This window comes from Argopecten irradians, chromosome 7, assembly GCF_041381155.1.
Source record: "Argopecten irradians isolate NY chromosome 7, Ai_NY, whole genome shotgun sequence".
NCBI lineage: Eukaryota > Metazoa > Mollusca > Bivalvia > Pectinida > Pectinidae > Argopecten > Argopecten irradians.
In genome coordinates, this window is record NC_091140.1 from 39168346 (window position 1) to 39191782 (window position 23437).

The 23437-nt window shown below is 38.2% G+C and overlaps 1 protein-coding gene across 2 annotated transcripts in view; it reads right to left on the minus strand.

Moving 5' to 3' along the window:
* Positions 1-947: 947 nt before the first annotated feature.
* LOC138328407 (phosphoribosylformylglycinamidine synthase-like) overlaps positions 948-23437 on the minus strand; it is a 34489-nt gene continuing 11999 nt past the window's right edge. Inside the window, exons 15-25 of one of the 2 annotated variants that reach the window (XM_069275208.1) lie at positions 23010-23108; positions 19205-19336; positions 17913-18093; positions 17435-17518; positions 16974-17129; positions 15874-15990; positions 9814-10179; positions 7619-7828; positions 6519-6668; positions 5999-6160; positions 948-2290 (exon numbers count right to left, since the gene is read on the minus strand). In XM_069275208.1, the coding sequence (XP_069131309.1) occupies positions 1968-2290; positions 5999-6160; positions 6519-6668; positions 7619-7828; positions 9814-10179; positions 15874-15990; positions 16974-17129; positions 17435-17518; positions 17913-18093; positions 19205-19336; positions 23010-23108 (1980 nt within the window). In that variant the 3' untranslated portion in view covers positions 948-1967. Of the gene's footprint in view, positions 2291-5998; positions 6161-6518; positions 6669-7618; positions 7829-9801; positions 10180-15873; positions 15991-16973; positions 17130-17434; positions 17519-17912; positions 18094-19204; positions 19337-23009; positions 23109-23437 lie in introns of both variants that reach the window. The other variant, XM_069275206.1, reaches the window with a different exon arrangement.

The following is a 23437-nucleotide window of genomic DNA, read 5'->3' on the forward strand; positions in this document are numbered from 1 at the left end:
TCCAAAAGACAGTGGAAAAATGGTCTTTACAGCCAGGTGGTCTTTATACCGGTTTAAATTGGTCATTTGGGGCCCTAGAAAAGAGGTCTTATTAAGCAGGTGATCTTTATACCGAGGTGGTCACTAAGGCAGGTTTTACTGTATAGTCAAATTTACAAGAAGATTAGTTATGTGGTTAACATCATGTCGTTTGACAGCTTATGAAGATTTTTTGTCACAATATTATTTTCCAAATTATGAGCTTTATAGCTTATGTAGTTACGGTGTCATTCTATCTATATACAGACCACACAAGAAATGTGCTCTTTAGCCAAATGACCTTTATACACCTGTCAAATTGTGTAAAACCGACATTTGAGTCAAAAGATAGCAGTTTTTGATTAAACAGGTGGTCTTTATACAAATGTGATCACCAGGACAGGTTCTACTGTACATCTGAAATCCTCCTAAATTTATTTTATACAATGTTTCACTACAGCAGACAATCGTGGGAAGAACATACAAGTTCATGAACTCAATCACTCCCAGGACAGGTTCTACTGTACATCTGAAATCCTCCTAAATTTATTTTATACAATGTTTCACTACAGCAGACAATCGTGGGAAGAACATACACAAGTTCGTGAACTGACGATTCATGAACTTATTCACTCCTAAAATACCTATTCCAGCCTTTGAACGAGGAGAGTTCGAAAGTACTGTAAACACATTTATTTCAGTGCAGTCAAATTTTAGCACGGAAAACTTTTAATACAACTTATTAGCACAAATATAAATTGGCATAATTTCGTGATTCAATACCAAAATACACTTATGCAAAATTAAGTGCTTCAAAGAGTGAAAGGCGCTAAAATAAGTATATTTACAGTCTATTCAGGGTTGAATGAGTCAAATCGGATATCACTGACAGAAAATGAAATTCGAATAGAAAAAGCAAAATCTAGATGTGTACAAAAATACAAACTTTAATTCAGAAATTTTCAACATGAAAATTCATTATGTTCCATTTTTGTGTCGGATGTCTATTAAAGATGAACAATGAGATCCCTGTCCCCCAAAGTGAAGCATAACAATACCAAGCATATAAATAGGAATTTTACCCAACATACAGGTACAATATCTTCATCAATTTTTTGACCCAGTTCAATACTTCTTGTGTCAAGTATATGAGATCTCCCGAGGAAGTTACAAGTTTTACTGCTCCAATAAAACAAGGGTAGACAACTCTAGTACACAAAAATTTCATTCCAACTAATAGTTCCAGTAGATTCAATCTGCACTCTAAGAGGACAAGTTCATTTTGAAGAACTTGATTAGTTTCTGATGCTTACATATCTGATCTTCAAATGAACAAAAGTATTTAAGGTGTTCAAGTAACAGTATAAAATCTACACAATATTATATATTACTGGATTTCTTATTTACAGCCCAGACATGGATTGAGAAGAAGGCACAGAGTCTGTGGAAGACACAATAATGGCATTTCAGAGATTACAAACATTTATTACACAAAAACATTCTGTTATGTATTTCACCAGTAATAGTGTTATATTAGCATATTCTACATTAAATTGGGAAACACCCTCTAAATTAGGATTGCACAAATTTCATTTATTTGGCAATTATTCCTAGGGAATCAAATCATTTTGCCTTCATCATTACATTACTCTCCTTATACACAAACAAATCATCTATAGCTATATTTCGTTATAATTACATGGTCATGCTGAACATTTCTTGGATAACAAATGGATTATTAATAATATTGCATCGTATGTTACAATTTTATACATTATGAATACAATTTTACATCAACTGTATGTTTAGATACCCAATATCAATATCATATTGCATTGTCTTTTTATGATATGTATACGACACGGATACAATCTTACAACAGATCTATATTGATTTTCTAACACTGATATTTTATTGCATTGTCCGTTTGAAACATAAAGTCACATGAATCAGCTACTCTGAGAAACATTTTCTATACACCAATCAAATGCATTTCTGAACATTTGAAACCAGGGAGTCACATCCATATTTGTCCGCATTTCCAGTGGCATCCATGGGCACTGCCACGGCAGAAAACATCGCTCGGGATGTGGCATGATAGCCAGATGTCGTCCGTCCTCGGAGCAGAGAGCCCCGACCCCATCAGGAGAACCATTGGGATTCATCGGGTACACGGTGGTGGGCTCTCCCGAATCATCAACGTAACGTACAGGGATTAACTGCTTACTTACTAAGTCCTGATAGATTCTTCCATCTTTGAAGACCATCCGTCCTAAGATAGAAGTAACATATTGGAAGTGTTATCAAAGTATCGAAATATTGCTTATTAGGCATTAAATACATTGTGTACAAACCCCTATTTCAACTTTAACATCCCTTTTTTCAGTACAATATGCATTAGAAAAATCATTCCATTTTTCTTATGATGAATTATTCATACACAATATACATATGCACGCAATATCTAGTACATATATCAAAATTTAATGAAAAACGTTTACAGAAACATTAACATAGCATTTATATATCTATTGCTACACTTTTTGTAGTAGAAAATTAAATATACAAACCACAAGTACATAAATTACAATTTAGTGTAGGACAAAGCAGTAGTTCTAATTAGGAGTGACTATTGCCAACAATTTTAACTATTACAAGAGCCCCATGGGCCTTAACGGTCACCTGACATCCAATAGTAATTTGTCATTTAAGGGCCAACATAATAGCTATGAGGGACTTTAACACATGGTGTGTTAATTTTGTCCCTTCTGTATTCAACACAGAATGTGAAGTAAATATGAACGGGACAATAGACTATTGCAGTAGGTCACTATGATGTATGGTCAGGTGACCTAAAAATAGTAACAGTGACCTTGACCTGGCAATCCTGAAACTGTATCTTGTCAAAAATATTATGGTCCTTTAAATTTGTGTTAAGTTTGATCAAAATCACTCATGGAATGAAGCTGCTAGAGCACTGAAAAGGATTTTCTAAAAATAGTAACGGTGACCTTGACCTTGACCCTGCAACCTTGAAATTCAAACTGTTTCAGTCCTTTGTATTTGTGTGCAGTTTGATCAAAATCACTCAAGGAATGAAGCCGCTAGAGTGCTGACAAAGAAATTATCTAAAAATAGTAACAGTGACCTTGACCTTAGTCTGGCAATCTTCACACTCATACTTGTCCGAGATATTATGATCCTTTGTCTATGTGCGAAGTGTGATCAAAATCACTCAAGGAATGACGCCGCTAGAGTGCTGATAGGGATTTTCTAAAAAAAGTAGCAGTGACCTTGAACTTGACCTAGCAACCCTGAAACTCGAACTCATCCGAGATTTTGTTAATATTAAGCTACATACAAAGTTTCATCAATCTCGGTTCACATTTACTCACGTTATCGTGTTCACAACAAAAAGTTAACACACGGCGGACGACACATGATGCACGACGGAAGACGACGGACAAAAAGCTATCGCAATAGGTCACCATGACCTACAGATGGTCAGGTGACCTAAAAATACTATTGCTATCGAGGGAAACACTATTGCGATAGTTTAACTATTGCAGAATACAATTGTTATAGTATTGTGATAGTATTGCACTCTGAGTATGATTATGTACAATCCGGTCGATGAATCGGCCGCCATGACGTACATCTAGTGCAGTATTGGTTTAGAGTTACTTTCCTTTACCAGCTAGCGTCAGTACCAACTTAAACGCAATGAAGATCGATCGTGATTGAGAACATTGTCGGTGTTTGCGTTTGGATTGAAAAGCATGAAAAAGTGACATTTTATCCTGACTGTTACAGTATTGCCAACCTCTGATGAGGTCAAATCGGGTGATCACCCTTGAAAAAAACGGGTGAAAGGGTCAAAACAAGGGTCATGTGCGGATCCACATTTTAGTTTTAATTTTAACACATTTTAAACCCTAAAATATGCATATATTTATTATCTTCATATTGTTATTCAATAATATTTATGATATTTTTTGTAATGATATAATTAATATCCGAAAATTAATAAAAAGAAATGTATTTTTTGAAATATTTAATAAATAAAATCCTGATTTAAAAAAAAAATTGTTCTACTCATGTCCGGTTTCACTATTATCTTTGACTTAACAAAATGGCGGCCATTATGATTGGCTTGCCTGCCTACTGCAACAAGATACCGTTCACGTTGACTATGTTTTATTCATGTGAGTAAATCTTTGTCTGAAATCATAATTGTTTATACTTTTGAAGAGATTATTTCTTATTTTGAACAAGGAGCCGCAAAGCTTGGCATTATCCCCCGCGCCCAGTTGTATTTTTTAATAAATTTCCATGGTAACAGAAAAAGTATTGAAAATGGAAGGTTCCCATTAGAAAAAGGCACAACTAGAGCACTAGCCTAACATGTACAGAAAGTTTCGTGTAGCCAAATTGAACGTTTTTCGAGTTATAGTCCGGAATAGAAAGGAAACTTTAATAATATGGTATTTTTGAATAAGTTTCCATGGTAACAGAAAAAGTATCGAAAATGAAAGGTTCCCATTAGCAAAAGGCACAACTAGAGCACTAGCCTAACATGTACAGGAAGTTTCGTGTAGCCAAGTTGAACGGTTTTCGAGTTATAGCCCGGAATTGAAAGGAAACTTTAATAATATGGTATTTTTTAATAAGTTTCCATGGTAACAGAAAAAGTATTGAAAATGGAAGGTTCCCATTAGAAAAAGGCACAACTAGAGCACTAGCCTTACATGTACAGAAAGTTTCGTGTAGCCAAGTTGAACGGTTTTCGAGTTAAAGCCCGGAAATAGAAAGGAAACTTTAATAATATGGTATTTTTGAATAAGTTTCCATGGTAACAGAAAAAGTATCGAAAATGAAAGGTTCCCATTAGCAAAAGGCACAACTAGAGCACTAGTCTAACATGTACAGAAAGTTTCGTGTAGCCAAGTTGAACGGTTTAGGAGTTATAGCCCGGAAACGATACTCGGACGGGACGGACGGACGGACGGACGGACGGACGCACGGACGGACAGAGCCCAAATCAATATCCCCCGCAAACGCGTTTCGCGGGGGATAACAATATTAATTGGGCATGTCTGATTTTGCTAGCTGGCTCTGGCTAAAAACGATCACGGACATCGTGATGCATGACTGAATAGATTAATTGCTACAATTTCACACCTTTATGAAAGTTTATGTTAACACAAACATAGCTACCTGCATTATACAGGGGCCTGATATGAGTCTTAAGCCCTGAGGTGTAATTAAAATTGCGCTTATGGCTTTATCTGACGTAATTTTTGTGAGCTTTTTAACACTTTGGTACAAGTGCTGAAAATCGGGTTATTTGATGACCTGACGGGTCAATCGGGTTATGCATTCAAAAATGTCTAAAAAACGGGTCAACCCGGGGAAATCGTGACATTTTATCGTGACTGTTAGTCTGTTACTGTATGAAACCTCTCTGAGTACATGATTTTAGTCCAAGTTACAGAAAAATATGACTATTGAAACTATCGATAGTTTGGCATACTATAGGCGATTGTTATTGACTTTTTGAAATTGCCATCAATCGATCGAGTTTAGTAGCATACAATAGCAATATATATCGATAGTCTAATGTATTGTTACACCCCTAGTTCTAATCGTGTGGACAAAAAAAATGTCAAATTTTCGAGGCTGTCTGTCCCTTTATCATTATACACACAGAACGAACATGATTACTTAATATGATATGAACATTAATATGGGACAATGAAAACAGACAAATATTTAGCAGCACAATGGAGCTAAATCAACCCTTTGCCATGTGGCAGCCAAAGGCTGGACTTACCAACATATAGCTATGATGTTCGGCAGAACACTGCAAACATTTTACAATTTAGTGTTTATAGTATTTCTGTGCAAAAAGCTCTTCTTCAGGTAGAATGACTGAGAATATGAAAATGTACGCTATATCCTTATAGAACCGTTTTGTTACCTTCTCCGTGGGCACTCCACATGCCAAACGTAGTCCCCTCCATTCCCCTAGTCATAATAGCTGGGCTGTCATAGACTTTTACTGTGGAAAAACGACACTCGAACCTGTTGGATAAGTTATGGTCCAATAACACACCTTGTCCAACTCCACTGTTACTGTTTTCTGTAATTACAAAACAAAACAAATGGGTTAGTTTAATAACATGTAACTAATGCATTTTTTTCTATATTGCAATGCATTTTTTTCTATATTGCAATAAAATTTCACAATTTACAGTTTAAATAGTGTGGGGTGTGGGGCTTATTTTTGCTATTAAAATTTGAGGCTTTCCTGAAATCCATGAATTAAAATATTAACAAACTATTTGATATCTCACTAAAATTAGGCAAAAGTACTAATATTGCATATAATGGAATCAGTGTACCGCAAAATTAAAACCATGAAAACAGTTGTTGACGATATCACAAAATATGCACTCCCTGAATTTAAAGTAATATACAGTAAAATAGGATGACCTGACCTTTTTGATCGTCGTCAGGGGCGACCCATCCTAGTAGTGCCATCAGCTGACAGCCATTACACACACCGAGACTAAAGGTGTCTGATCGTTCCTTAAACTTGGCAAACTGTTTCTGTACCGACTTATTAAACAATGCAGTAGCTGCCCAACCTACAACAATAGATAAAGCAAGATAATGTTAGTTAAGGTATTTGACCCAATAAGCCTAACAAAATAAGAATGACTTCAGACATGTTAATCTTTGGTGAGCAAAAAGAGGTAGATTTTTGACTCAAAAGCGGTAGCATTACACGCGGCATTTTTCGCGACGCGTCAGAGATATATAAATATCAATAATATGCAAAATAAGAACAAAAACATATTTTGTTAACAAATCATTATTTAACTTTAATTATCACCATAGGCCTTGCATTGGTGGCTCATTTTGTATCTTTTAAATGTTAATTAAGGCTTATATTAAATTCAAAGTCATTGATGTATACTAGTAGTTTCTCTAGGCAATAGGACAGATTTTAGGTTTATTTCAGTGTGTACAGCAAGATATTTTCCAATTTCATCTCCTACAATAGAAAATAATGGGACTAATTAATGTATCACGCAATACCTGATAAAGATAGTGTGGGACTAGTATCTCCAATGGTGATGGAACATTATTCTTTGTAACATTCCTGCTGAAATGACATTAGCGTGGGATATCATCTTTTGACGTCATTCCATCACCGATAGAAACAATAGTCCCGCACAAACATAATCGGTTATCACATGGTACATGAATGAGTCCCATTGAAAGATTCTGTTTTGAAAGATTCTATTAAAACCTTTATTTTGAAATGCACACAATCAGTCAGATGATTAGAATTTTGTGTAATATATTTCCATAACATAATACACACTCAAATGTTAAATGTTATTACAATGTCAACATTAATTACCTAGTGTAGAAATAGGACAAAGACTTAGTTCTTAACCAATTAGTATGAATATCACAGAAATTAATATCTACCTTAAAATACTGAAGAATTTTTAACACATTAACAGGTACATCAACTGTTGTAGCCTCAGAATATGATAGTAAAACTAAGTGTTTCATAAACACAAACCTTTAGCAGATCCACAAACATCAGCGTAGCTGAACCCGCCTACAAACACTAAACCCTGAAACTGGTCAAGGGTGATCGCCTCGGAGCATAAGTCTTGCATGTTGACGTCCCACACCTCATGAAAGCCGGCCATCTTGAGTACGACTGCCATCTCCCGGTCACTGTTACTGCCCTCTTCTCTCAGGACGGCTACCTTCACTGGGTTGGCTACTGTAAGTATCACAGGAGTACATAAGAAATCTGTTAATACTAAAGCCATGCAGGGATCGATTTATCTGATTTATTACCGTTTATGGGTAAATTTCCCCTCAGGGAATGAATTCCCCTCTGGCCTGAAATTCCCCTGAAGATTTAAAAATTCCCCATTTGAAGCTAAAAAATGACCATTTTTGTAACACAATTTCCCCTGTGACTTATTTTTCAAATTTTTCTTTAGACTCTTGTTTGCAAATTTCTTCAAATTTATCATACAGCTACTGCATATTTTATGATAAAATCATTTTTTTTTCATTATTGAGCTTAAAATCTTGCTTTACTAAATCTAAACATAAAATTTGTTATTTTACAGTACTTTTTCTTCAAAATGCATATAATTTTGGACCAAAATAAGAAGATTCAAATTCCCTTATATTTGGCTAAACTTTCCTCCTATTTTGAAAAAGGGTAGTTTCATCCAAAACCTAGATTGCTCCCTGCCATGTCTATCATTTCTACTGGCCAACATGCTATAAGAATAGGCTAATGACAGGTTATCTCCCCTTTTACCTGCTCCTCAGAGTCAACGAGTTAAAATCACATTCCATTCTTAATAATTTGCTTTAATTTCTTATAAAAATTAAACAATCAAATCAAAATGAAAAATTCTCAGATAAACTTCATTCTTTGCACAATCAGAAAATTGAAAAAAGTTTAAACTTCTTAAGGCAGCGGTGACCTAGTGGTTAAGAGGTATCAACATATTACCCTTCAACTCTGTAACATGAGTTCAAATCCCATGTGGGGTATTACCAGGTACTGACCCCTGGTCTGTGGTTTTACTCCAGGTACTCTGGCTTTCCTTCAATATTTAAATTGGATTCACCCTAAATGACCATAGGTGTAAATCGGATATTAAAATTATCAAACCAAACCAATTAATATTTTTATTACAATTAGGTGATTTTTATATTAATATCAAGTTCTTTTTCCTTTGAAACCTTTGACCCTTTTGGAAACAGTAAAATGTGAATCAGTGATGGTTAATTTAACAGTGAGACCAGTAGAAAGATATTAAATATATAGCATGCCAAAAAATAATGCAAGAAAACCATATTAAAAGGTATGTTTACCACCCACATTAGAAGTGAGATGACGTGCTGGTGTAAAATACATACTTGTACTTATCACAGCATTAGAAGTGAGATGACGTGCTGGTGTAAAATACATACTTGTACTTATCACAGCATTAGAAGTGAGATGACGTGCTGGTGTAAAATACATACTTGTACTTATCACAGCATTAGAAGTGAGATGACGTGCTGGTGTAAAATACATACTTGTACTTATCACAGCATTAGAAGTGAGATGACGTGCTGGTGTAAAATACATACTTGTACTTATCACAGCATTAGAAGTGAGATGACGTGCTGGTGTAAAATACATACTTGTACTTATCACAGCATTAGAAGTGAGATGACGTGCTGGTGTAAAATACATACTTGTACTTATCACAGCATTAGAAGTGAGATGACGTGCTGGTGTAAAATACATACTTTTACTTATCACAGCATTAGAAGTGAGATGACGTGCTGGTGTAAAATACATACTTTTACTTATCACAGCATTAGAAGTGAGATGACGTGCTGGTGTAAAATACATACTTGTACTTATCACAGCATTAGAAGTGAGATGACGTGCTGGTGTAAAATACATACTTTTACTTATCACAGCATTAGAAGTGAGATGACGTGCTGGTGTAAAATACATACTTTTACTTATCACAGCATTAGAAGTGAGATGACGTGCTGGTGTAAAATACATACTTGTACTTATCACAGCATTAGAAGTGAGATGACGTGCTGGTGTAAAATACATACTTGTACTTATCACAGCATTAGAAGTGAGATGACGTGCTGGTGTAAAATACATACTTGTACTTATCACAGCATTAGAAGTGAGATGACGTGCTGGTTTAAAATACATACTTGTACCACTACCTTTTGGGGACCAGTAAATGTTATCACAATCAAATGTTAAATGGTACTGTGGTCCATCCCTCTCGGACAGTCCACTCTGTTCTTGGTCCACACACGCCGCAGACGTCTGTCGACGTTCCAGCTGGAAACTTGTCTCCTCCCAAATATCACGAAGACTTGACATGCTTTCCTCTAACACTGGCCGTCCATTTATACACAGACGGACCAGTGTTGGTCCATCTTTGTTTCTGCTTACTGAATGACCAATCAAATAGCAGCAAACATTTTCTGCAGAGTATGCTTCTAGTACTTCCTGTTGATGGTCCTCTTGTACTTCTAACACGAGGCCAAGTTCCTCCGCAAACAAAACATCAACGTCGGCTACACCTAAAATATGAATGAATACTAAATAAGACTTGTCATAGTAATACTTTCAATATCAACCACAAACCCTCTCTTTCTCAACGTTATCTTCTTTATCGCTGTTGTATTTCATTGTTGTTATAGCAAACATCTTAAATACCAGAAAAGATCATGTGTACCTGTACCTAGCTACCTGAATTTGACCAGGAGATATCACAGTCCAGGCCACAGTTACCGGTGAATGTCATGTTTACCTGTACCTACCTGAATCTGACCAGGAGATATCACAGTCCAGGCCACAGTTACAGGTGAATGTCATGTTTACCTGTACCTACCTGAATCTGACCAGGAGATATCACAGTCCAGGCCACAGTTACAGGTGAATGTCATGTTTACCTGTACCTACCTGAATCTGACCAGGAGATATCACAGTCCAGGCCACAGTTACAGGTGAATGTCATGTTTACCTGTACCTACCTGAATCTGACCAGGAGATATCACAGTCCAGGCCACAGTCCAGGCCACAGTTACTGGTGAATGTCATGTTTACCTGTACCTACCTGAATCTGACCAGGAGATATCACAGTCCAGGCCACAGTTACCGGTGAATGTCATGTTTACCTGTACCTACCTGAATCTGACCAGGAGATATCACAGTCCAGGCCACAGTTACCGGTGAATGTCATGTTTACCTGTACCTACCTGAATCTGACCAGGAGACATCACAGTCCAGGCTACAGTTACCGGTGAATGTCATGTTTACCAGTACCTACCTGAATCTGACCAGGAAATATCACAGTCCAGGCCACAGTTACCGGCGAATGTCATGTTTACCTGTACCTACCTGAATCTGACCAGGAGATATCACAGTCCAGGCCACAGTTACCGGTGAATGTCATGTTTACCTGTACCTACCTGAATCTGACCAGGAGATATCACAGTCCAGGCCACAGTTACCGGTGAATGTCATGTTTACCTGTACCTACCTGAATCTGACCAGGAGATATCACAGTCCAGGCCACAGTTACTGGTGAATGTCATGTTTACCTGTACCTACCTGAATCTGACCAGGAGATATCACAGTCCAGGCCACAGTTACTGGTGAATGTCATGTTTACCTGTACCTACCTGAATCTGACCAGGAGATATCACAGTCCAGGTCACAGTTACAGGTGAATGTCATGTTTACCTGTACCTACCTGAATCTGACCAGGAGATATCACAGTCCAGGCCACAGTTACAGGTGAATGTCATGTTTACCTGTACCTACCTGAATCTGACCAGGAGACATCACAGTCCAGGCCACAGTTACAGGTGAATGTCATGTTTACCTGTACCTACCTGAATCTGACCAGGAGACATCACAGTCCAGGCCACAGTTACCGGTGAATGTCATGTTTACCTGTACCTACCTGAATCTGACCAGGAGATATCACAGTCCAGGCTACAGTTACCGGTGAATGTCATGTTTACCTGTACCTACCTGAATCTGACCAGGAGATATCACAGTCCAGGCCACAGTTACCGGTGAATGTCATGTTTACCTGTACCTACCTGAATCTGACCAGGAGATATCACAGTCCAGGCCACAGTTACCGGTGAATGTCATGTTTACCTGTACCTACCTGAATCTGACCAGGAGACATCACAGTCCAGGCCACAGTTACCGGTGAATGTCATGTTTACCTGTACCTACCTGAATCTGACCAGGAGACATCACAGTCCAGGCCACAGTTACCGGTGAATGTCATGTTTACCTGTACCTACCTGAATCTGACCAGGAGATATCACAGTCCAGGCCGGAGTTACTGGTGAATGTCATGTTTACCTGTACCTACCTGAATCTGACCAGGAGATATCACAGTCCAGGCCACAGTTACTGGTGAATGTCATGTTTACCTGTACCTACCTGAATCTGACCAGGAGATATCACAGTCCAGGCCACAGTTACTGGTGAATGTCATGTTTACCTGTACCTACCTGAATCTGACCAGGAGATATCACAGTCCAGGCCACAGTTACCGGTACCTACCTGTACCTACCTGAATCTGACCAGAAGACATCACAGTCCAGGTCACAGTTACAGGTGAATGTCATGTTTACCTGTACCTACCTGAATCTGACCAGGAGATATCACAGTCCAGGCCACAGTTACAGGTGAATGTCATGTTTACCTGTACCTACCTGAATCTGACCTGGAGATATCACAGTCCAGGCCACAGTTACTGGTGAATGTCATGTTTACCAGTACCTACCTGAATCTGACCAGGAGATATCACAGTCCAGGCCACAGTTACCGGTGAATGTCATGTTTACCTGTACCTACCTGAATCTGACCAGGAGATATCACAGTCCAGGCCACAGTTACCGGTGAATGTCATGTTTACCTGTACCTACCTGAATCTGACCAGGAGATATCACAGTCCAGGCCACAGTTACAGGTGAATGTCATGTTTACCTGTACCTACCTGAATCTGACCAGGAGACATCACAGTCCAGGCCACAGTTAGAGGTGAATGTCATGTTTACCTGTACCTACCTGAATCTGACCAGGAGACATCACAGTCCAGGCCACAGTTACAGGTGAATGTCATGTTTACCTGTACCTACCTGAATCTGACCAGGAGATATCACAGTCCAGGCCGGAGTTACTGGTGAATGTCATGTTTACCTGTACCTACCTGAATCTGACCAGGAGATATCACAGTCCAGGCATCAGTTACTGGTGAATGTCATGTTTACCTGTACCTACCTGAATCTGACCAGGAGATATCACAGTCCAGGCCACAGTTACCTGTGAATGTCATGTTTACCTGTACCTACCTGAATTTGACCAGGAGATATCACAGTCCAGGCTACAGTTACAGGTGAATGTCATGTTTACCTGTACCTACCTGAATCTGACCAGGAGATATCACAGTCCAGGCCACAGTTACAGGTGAATGTCATGTTTACCTGTACCTACCTGAATCTGACCAGGAGATATCACAGTCCAGGCCACAGTTACCGGTGAATGTCATGTTTACCTGTACCTACCTGAATCTGACCAGGAGATATCACAGTCCAGGCTACAGTTACCGGTGAATGTCATGTTTACCTGTACCTACCTGAATCTGACCAGGAGATATCACAGTCCAGGCCACAGTTACCGGTGAATGTCATGTTTACCTGTACCTACCTGAATCTGACCAGGAGATATCACAGTCCAGGCCACAGTTACCGGTGAATGTCATGTTTACCTGTACCTACCTGAATCTGACCAGGAGATATCACAGTCCAGGCCACAGTTACCGGTGAATGTCATGTTTACCTGTACCTACCTGAATCTGACCAGGAGACATCACAGTCCAGGCCACAGTTACCGGTGAATGTCATGTTTACCTGTACCTACCTGAATCTGACCAGGAGATATCACAGTCCAGGCCGGAGTTACTGGTGAATGTCATGTTTACCTGTACCTACCTGAATCTGACCAGGAGATATCACAGTCCAGGCCACAGTTACCGGTGAATGTCATGTTTACCTGTACCTACCTGAATCTGACCAGGAGATATCACAGTCCAGGCCACAGTTACTGGTGAATGTCATGTTTACCTGTACCTACCTGAATCTGACCAGGAGATATCACAGTCCAGGCCACAGTTACTTACCTGTACCTACCTGAATCTGACCAGGAGACATCACAGTCCAGGCCACAGTTACCTGTGAATGTCATGTTTACCTGTACCTACCTGAATCTGACCAGGAGATATCACAGTCAAGGCCACAGTTACAGGTGAATGTCATGTTTACCTGTACCTACCTGAATCTGACCTGGAGATATCACAGTCCAGGCCACAGTTACCGGTGAATGTCATGTTTACCTGTACCTACCTGAATCTGACCAGGAGATATCACAGTCCAGGCCACAGTTACCGGTGAATGTCATGTTTACCTGTACCTACCTGAATCTGACCAGGAGATATCACAGTCCAGGCCACAGTTACCGGTGAATGTCATGTTTACCTGTACCTACCTGAATCTGACCAGGAGATATCACAGTCCAGGCCACAGTTACCGGTGAATGTCATGTTTACCTGTACCTACCTGAATCTGACCAGGAGATATCACAGTCCAGGCCACAGTTACCTGTGAATGTCATGTTTACCTGTACCTACCTGAATCTGACCAGGAGATATCACAGTCCAGGCTACAGTTACCGGTGAATGTCATGTTTACCTGCACCTACCTTAATCTGACCAGGAGATATCACAGTCCAGGCTACAGTTACCGGTGAATGTCATGTTTACCTGTACCTACCTGAATCTGACCAGGAGATATCACAATCCAGGCCACAGTTACCGGTGAATGTCATGTTTACCTGTACCTACCTGAATCTGACCAGGAGATATCACAGTCCAGGCTACAGTTACCGGTGAATGTCATGTTTACCTGTACCTACCTGAATCTGACCAGGAGATATCACAGTCCAGGCCACAGTTACCGGTGAATGTCATGTTTACCTGTACCTACCTGAATCTGACCAGGAGATATCACAGTCCAGGCTACAGTTACCGGTGAATGTCATGTTTACCTGTACCTACCTGAATCTGACCAGGAGATATCACAGTCCAGGCTACAGTTACTGGTGAATGTCATGTTTACCTGTACCTACCTGAATCTGACCAGGAGATATCACAGTCCAGGCCACAGTTACCGGTGAATGTCATGTTTACTGTACCTACCTGAATCTGACCAGGAGACATCACAGTCCAGGCCACAGTTACAGGTGAATGTCATGTTTACCTGTACCTACCTGAATCTGACCAGGAGATATCACAGTCCAGGCCACAGTTACAGGTGAATGTCATGTTTACCTGTACCTACCTGAATCTGACCAGGAGATATCACAGTCCAGGCCACAGTTACTGGTGAATGTCATGTTTACCTGTACCTACCTGAATCTGACCAGGAGATATCACAGTCCAGGCTACAGTTACTGGTGAATGTCATGTTTACCTGTACCTACCTGAATCTGACCAGGAGATATCACAGTCCAGGCCACAGTTACAGGTGAATGTCATGTTTACCTGTACCTACCTGAATCTGACCAGGAGATATCACAGTCCAGGCCACAGTTACTGGTGAATGTCATGTTTACCTGTACCTACCTGAATCTGACCAGGAGATATCACAGTCCAGGCCACAGTTACCGGTGAATGTCATGTTTACTTGTACCTACCTGAATTTGACCAGGAGATATCACAGTCCAGGCCACAGTTACAGGTGAATGTTATGTTTACCTGTATCTACCTGAATCTGACCAGGAGACATCACAGTCCAGGCCACAGTTACAGGTGAATGTCATGTTTACCTGTACCTACCTGAATCTGACCAGGAGACATCACAGTCCAGGCCACAGTTACTGGTGAATGTCATGTTTACCTGTACCTACCTGAATCTGACCAGGAGATATCACAGTCCAGGCCACAGTTACAGGTGAATGTCATGTTTACCTGTACCTACCTGAATCTGACCAGGAGATATCACAGTCCAGGCCACAGTTACAGGTGAATGTCATGTTTACCTGTACCTACCTGAATCTGACCAGGAGATATCACAGTCCAGGCCACAGTTACCGGTGAATGTCATGTTTACCTGTACCTACCTGAATCTGACCAGGAGATATCACAGTCCAGGCCACAGTTACTGGTGAATGTCATGTTTACCTGTACCTACCTGAATCTGACCAGGAGACATCACAGTCCAGGCCACAGTTACCGGCGAAAGCCATCTCCAGGAGACAAGCCACCAGACCACCATCACTCACATCATGTCCACTCACAATTTTACGATCTGAAAATGTTACAATAAACAAGTACTTATAGTAATAAGAACAATTATTGATGGCCCCCAAAGTTATATCAATGTGTTTGGTAGCTGTCATAACCTCTACAATGTAGGTATCAAATTTTTTCTTTTCTTTTCTTGTACCATTTAAAATTTGATCAATCAAAGGTCTCCATTTTGTTACTATGGCAATCAATCTTTTCAAAAAGGTTGGCATGTCGTTTGGCATCCCTTTTAATCCCTTTAAACAAATTTTCTATGAAATGGGAAACCAAAATCTAAAAACAGAAAGTAAGCACTTGCAGCAAATATTTCTGTTGTTCTGAGATCTCAATGGACTGAATTGAGCAAAGGGATGATGTATAGATATAAACTAGCACACCAGTAACATTATTATAAAGCTGAAGTGAGTGTTGACATGCAGTGGATATAATTAAGCTACCCATTAGAGCTGTGGCATATTTATCATGGGAACATATGTACAGTGTTTCGAGGAGTTAAAATCTGGTTTATTTTCCAGAGTTTCAGGACACCTAGTGACATTTCTACAGTTATGTGTTGTATCTTATACCAAATAAAAGATAAATTATCTGTCTGTTGTTTGAGAGTTTTGCCATATTTTGTTAATCTTATTAATAATCATACATTTTCTGTTATTGGGGATTGTCATATGGCTGACAGTATTTAATATAGACCCTGAACCAGTATTACATATAAAAGTGTCTATAACTTAGAATAGCCTGTGGTGTAACCATAATTCATGGTCCACTGGTCCATTTTGACTTGGAGCTGGGTTTTCATTTCTTTCTGTGATGTCATTGACATTCATTTATTCTATTAAAAGAATATCCATACCAACTCCAAAATGGGAGGGCTCATTCTTAGATTAATTATATGTTGGATGTTCTTGTCTGCAATCTAATTATGATATCATCGTTAAAAATTTCCTTCTTACTTCATGCCATAGTGAATTACATCAAGAAGTCTACCTTTTAGAAGCTGCTGTGTCACATCAAAAGCTTGTGCTAGAACTTGTGGCTGATCTAAATCTGGAGTGTTGTCTCCAATCTGTTGGTAACACTGAGCCAGGGCAGATCCTCCTAGTCGGTGTTTACCTCCACTGATGTCAACGTACAACAGCGCACCTGTACCGATTATGTTTATATTATAGTTTACACACAAACATATTTTTTAGACTGAATCAGTAGGTCTATTTTCAGGAAATTACACTTCAAACAAAAGGTAATTACAGTGAAATAGTTTAAATAATAACTACTAATGATAGGTGGAAATTTTCATATTCATCAAAATAATGCTAGGCATCAACATGTAAGATTTATCAGTAGATTTCAGGAATTGAGACCAAAATCATTTTCGTAAATCGTATCATATGAAATATTTTCAGTGTAAAGAATAATAATTTTTGCTGATATAAAGGTATGGCACTGACCTTTACCCTGTGGACATTTGAGGTCGGGTGTGACTGTGGCCGTGATATCTGGACATCCACAGTACATAGAAATCACCAGGGTACCTAAAACAAACAGTATCATTCCAATGATATCAGAACAATTTATCCGAAACCCTTTCTGGAAGTAAAAAGAATTCAGAAGAACTTAATTACCAATAGACAACCTAGGGCACTGACAGAGGAATTTTTATGTTCTTTAACAATGATAGTGAAGGTTGTGAATATTTAATCAGTTGACTGACTAGATGACTTCAGTGCTAAGTTTTATTTCTACAGCCAAGTGCTTAGTTACCTTATACACAGAACCAACAGTTATGAACATTACATACCTGGGGCCTTGACCGTCTGCCCTTCGACGCATACACAGAACCAACAGTTATGACCATTACATACCTGGGGCCTTGACCGTCTGACCTTCGACACATACACAGAACCAACATTTATGACCATTACCTACCTGGGGCCTTGACCGTCTGCCCCTCAACGCGAGCGGCCATACTGAGCGAGTCCTTGCCTCCATCTACAGCGACCCCTAAATCCGCCATCACATTACACATGGCCCGACAGGCATCAAACAGTTGAGCCCCCTCCCCCGGGAGTTTAGCTGGCCACATCCAGTTACCGCTTACCTTGATGTCCTATAACACAACACAACAGACCTAGTATAGGTAGATTGGTAAGTATTAATGTCAGTACCTCTACTAGTCTAAACTTAATTAAAACTAGAATGTCGCCTGAGAGGCCGACTAATTCCCCTCTCTGCACTTTAGAAATAACTCCATTAATTGGGGACATAGCAGAACCCTAAGTTTACACAACTTTATGTCAGAGTTCTGTGTACCAAATTTTTGTACAAAATCTGTCCAGTAATTTAGGAGTTCACCAGACAATGTTACATGTCGACAGACAGACAGACAACCCGATTTCAGCATACACTCTTAACTTTGTTTCAGGGCGTATAAAAAAAAAACAAGTTTGATTTCTTTAAAGGGACAAAATATTACAAACAACTATTGTTCTGCATCCCTTATGAATAATTTATTGAAAATATTGACAAACTGTGCAGTATTGTGAAAAATTGATATTGTTGAATTCCTTGATCGTATACCAGCAATACGCTAAAGCAAGTACAATGCGTGTACATGACATCAAGACTCAAGCCGGGTTCCTTAATGTACAAATACAACAAACACACACCTAGGAGCCTCTCTTATATACTAAATAAAGTTGCATTTCATATAAAATGATTTATTTAAATAGGTACCACATAAATACACTATTTTTTTAGATTTCAGTACTTCTAGACATCAGGTGCGGGTTCAGGTTCTACCTACAAGGAAGTATCTAGCATAAATTTGTAATGACAGTAAGCAAGCTATCTTTTGTACTGAATCCAATGACCATGGACAGGCCACACTGATCTCCACTACTCCCAAATTTTGTTAGCACCAGTTTATAATCATATCAACACATATTTCAATCATTCTTAGACTAACATCTACTCCCAAATTTTGTTAGTACCATTTTATAACCATATCAACATATATTTCAATCATTCTTAGACTAACATCTACTCCCAAATTTTGTTAGTACCAGTTTATAACCATATCAACACATATTTCAATCATTCTTAGACTAGATAGTCCAACTAAAATATCAATTTTAAAGTGTATTGCATTCATTAATGTGAAATCTAAATAAGTGCAGACGACCCATTTACAAAGTGATACAGAAATGACAGTAACCAACCTTTCTTTGTGTAACCTGTGCGAACACTAGATTAGTCATGGCCTCCCCGACCGACATGCGAGCCCCAGCAGACGGATCCACCAAACCCTTCACAGGCTGCTCCCCAATACTGGTGGCTGAACCGACTAAGTCCTGTAATGACAAAATCAGTCCTCCACAACTATCTACATATAATGTAAAATATCTAATATATTCTACTATAACATTAATATCAGTCATCTACAAATATCTACATAATTTCATGCTGAAGTATCTTATATATTCTATACTGGTGACTGAGCCGACCAACACCTGTAATATCAACATCAGTCCTCTACAAGTACAGTAAAACGTGGTTATAATAAAGATCTGGGGACCATCAAAAGCACTTCGTTAAAAGCATATTTTGTTATAGCCATATTACATGTGTCATATATATAGGAACCTTCACGGCGATTGAAAATTGATAAGTTATAACCATACTATACCTGTAATATAATGTATGTTTGATATTTCTGTTTGATATGCCTAGCATTGTACATATTTAATACATTAAGTGATGTACAACTGTAAATAATTTAAAATTTTGGTATCATTTTAACTGCACATCATTTTGATATGCTTTCCATTAGATAAACTAATTAAGCCTTCGGCGATGCAACTAATTAAAGCAAATGACCGAAGGGCTCATTCAGACAATACACACAGTTATCGTTCCTATAGTTTATCTGTATGTTCTATGTGTTCATTGTTTATATTCTTATGAACATTCGTGACCGTCCTTAACATGTAATTTTGTTTGTTCTATTTGCGCATTGACAAAGGGGCAGATCATCTTCGAAAATATTTTTTCCACATTGTTAGAATTACTTCTTTGCCCGATAATATAGTTGTGTTTTTTTCTGTTTTGCGTCCTTTAGATTCTCAAAAACCTACCAGCCAGCAAGGGAAAAAAACAAACACAAATAAAAAAAACACGGAGCCCACGCTTTGTTTGGGATGCTTCCACTTTAACCAGTTTTGTTCTTGCAAGTGGTAGAATAGACAATATTTCATAAATAATCTCCTTGTTAATGATTCATTGGTATGGAGCACAAAATTGAATGCAACAAACATATTTCAACATTAAAAATTATTAAAAGAATTGTCAGATTGAAGCATGAGAAAATAGTGTTTTTCACGGTGTCTGTTGTAAATTAATCTATTTAATGCTGTTGCTCCATATAATATAGCCTTTATAAAAAAGAACATTTAATAATAGCCTATATATGCATTGAATTGGAACTTGTTTTCTGTATTTTATACATACATATGCAACACCCTGACAACAGTACATCCATCATAATTCTGCTTTGTCATTCTCTGCAAGTCAGCACTGACCATGGCGATTCATACTTTCATTAACCCAAGCTGTCATAACTGTTCTCAAGTTTCAAGTTTTTTTTTATTTCATCCAAATGCATAACAAGCATATAGGGAACAGTACAATTATTATCATTATAATATGACATACAATGTATACAAGTATAAGATGGCGGAGGACAATATTTCAGTATTTCAATATACTAATAAGCTACATATGTATAAAAGACGTGGTCACAACAGAACCCACGTTGATGCTGACGGCAAATAAAAAGCAATTTTATCATTTAATTAATTGTGAGCAGAGTTTTTCTTTTCTCTGTTGCACGAAACAAAAAGTTACCCAACATATTCAAAATTTTAACATCTTTACTAGAGAATAATTCTATAAACTTATGCACGCTTGGTCTATGATAAAAATATCTGTTAATGTATTTTTCTCTTAATTCAGAATATGCCGGACAGAGAAGAACAAAATGTACTTCATCTTCTACGACAACTACATAATCGACATACAGTCTGTTAGAATAAAACTACAATATGATTTTTAATATTTGGAAGTTTAATTAAACCAAAGAAAAAAAGTCTGTTACACTATTTGACTAAGAAACAGTGTGCATAAATACATGTACGTGTGTCCAATCAGCGATGTCTCTTTGTTCAGTCAAAAGAATTGCTATGGATTTTAATAGTATATCTATAAAAATGATTTAATATATTTAATATCAAAAGTACATCAGCAGATTTTTAATAATATAACCTGAAATGAACTTAGCCTCCGGCACACTTACTTGGATTGGGATATTCTAGTATTACAATTTTACTCGTCGAAATCATGATGCCAAAGGCATTAACTTTTGAAACTTTTCATCTTTTTATAATCTTGAAGTTTTAACTCAAAGAACGCACCAAACATACCAAACCCCTCTAACAATTTATTCCTAAGGTTACCTCAAGAGGCGAGTCAGAGTTTTATCCAAAACAGATATTGTTCTTTAAAATCTTGTAAACAAATTGTATCTCGAGCTCGGGCACTGGCCAAAAAAGAATCTGCGAATAAGTTTGGTTCTCATACTTGGAATGCATATCGATATGTTATCGTTTCATTATTCTAAATGGCCAAAATGTATACGACTGAATATGACAACTTTTCAGCCGTCCTCACCCCGTCATATTTCAGAGAAAAAGATCGAAAACATCCTGCATCAAATCTCGATTGCTAGATGCCTTCTCGTGGTCCTTGCGGCGCTTGAGCGATTGCGAGATCAGTGTATTCGATGTGAGTCAAGCGTTGAGGTGATGCTTGCCACAATTGACTAAAATTGAAACCGGAAACGGGCATTTTTCCGGATTTTTTTTTAATTTTTGGACGTCTTTTTACGAAATCTAAAAAATAATAACTTGTGTTTGTTTTTGCCTCACAACAGCACAAAACCTACCCGCACGCGGACGCAAAACAGAAAAAAACACAACTATGGCCTAATGTCTTGTATTTTATGTATTCTACCATTCTGTGATTCATAAAAAAAGTACAATAAATCACAAAAATCATTATACAGGTAGCATGATAACTTGTCATCAAAATATCCCTTAAGGTGACTTCAAAAGAAATCAAGAGGCCGTGATGGTCTGTGTTTCTTATTCTTTTCGATATTACAGCAATTATGAATAAAAATTTTCATAACTTACTCAATATTTTCCCAAGCTGTGATATAACAGTATACCTGACCCTACCCCTCAGGTCCCTGAAGGACCAGAATACTCAGCCTAACTATTGGTACAATTTTGAATCTCATTTCTATTGGAATACCATTAGTAACATTGATTGCTAAGTTTCCGAGAAGTCATTCACATTGATACAGACAACTATGGACCCCTACTATATGATCAAGACATAATCTAGTCTGAAAAATGTGGCTTTCTGGAATTTATCTTACAAAGATATTGCCATTGGCACACATTGATTCATCAAAGTCTGCCTTACATTGTGTAAGATGGCGGTCACGGCTGATTAGTGAAATTTGAATGTCAAAGTTTGCCTTACATTGTGTGAGATGGCAGTCACGGCTGATTAGTGAAATTTGAATGTCAAAGTTTGCCTTACATTGTGTGAGATGGCGGTCACGGCTGATTAGTGAAATTTGAATGTCAAAGTTTGCCTTACATTGTGTGAGATGGCGGTCACGGCCGATTAGTGAAATTTGAATGTCAAAGTCTGCCTTACATTGTGTAAGATGGCGGTCACGGCCGATTAGTGAAATTTGAATGTCAAAGCTTGCCTTACATTGTGTGAGATGGCGGTCACGGCTGATTAGTGAAATTTGAATGTCAAAGGTTGCCTTACATTGTGTGAGATGGCGGTCACGGCTGATTAGTGAAATTTGAATGTCAAAGTTTGCCTTACATTGTGTGAGATGGCGGTCACGGCTGATTAGTGAAATTTGAATGTCAAAATTTGCCCTACATTGTGTGAGATGGCGGTCACGGCTACGTCAGCCAAAGGTGTATGGAGAGGGCCTACACACTGCTGCTGGGCTACAAGTCCTGTCACACATCGGTCCACCTGGCAAAGAAAATAAACAATTTTAAAACTAACACATTGATCAACCTGGCAATTAAATTACAAAGAAATTAACAGTTTTATATCTAATACGTCATAGCTCTTCAACAGAATTCAAGGATTTTTTTTCCAACTGTGATATCCATTTCCAGTAGTATGCAGGCAAAGAGAAATCACAAAAGTTATTTAATATTAAATTGTGTCTAAATGATGAAAATGTTGCAAAAAAAAAATATAACAGAAGAAAGACAGAACTTGAATATAAAATGAATCACTATTATAATAACAATTGTTATAGTAGTTGTTATTAAATGAATCACTTATAATAATAA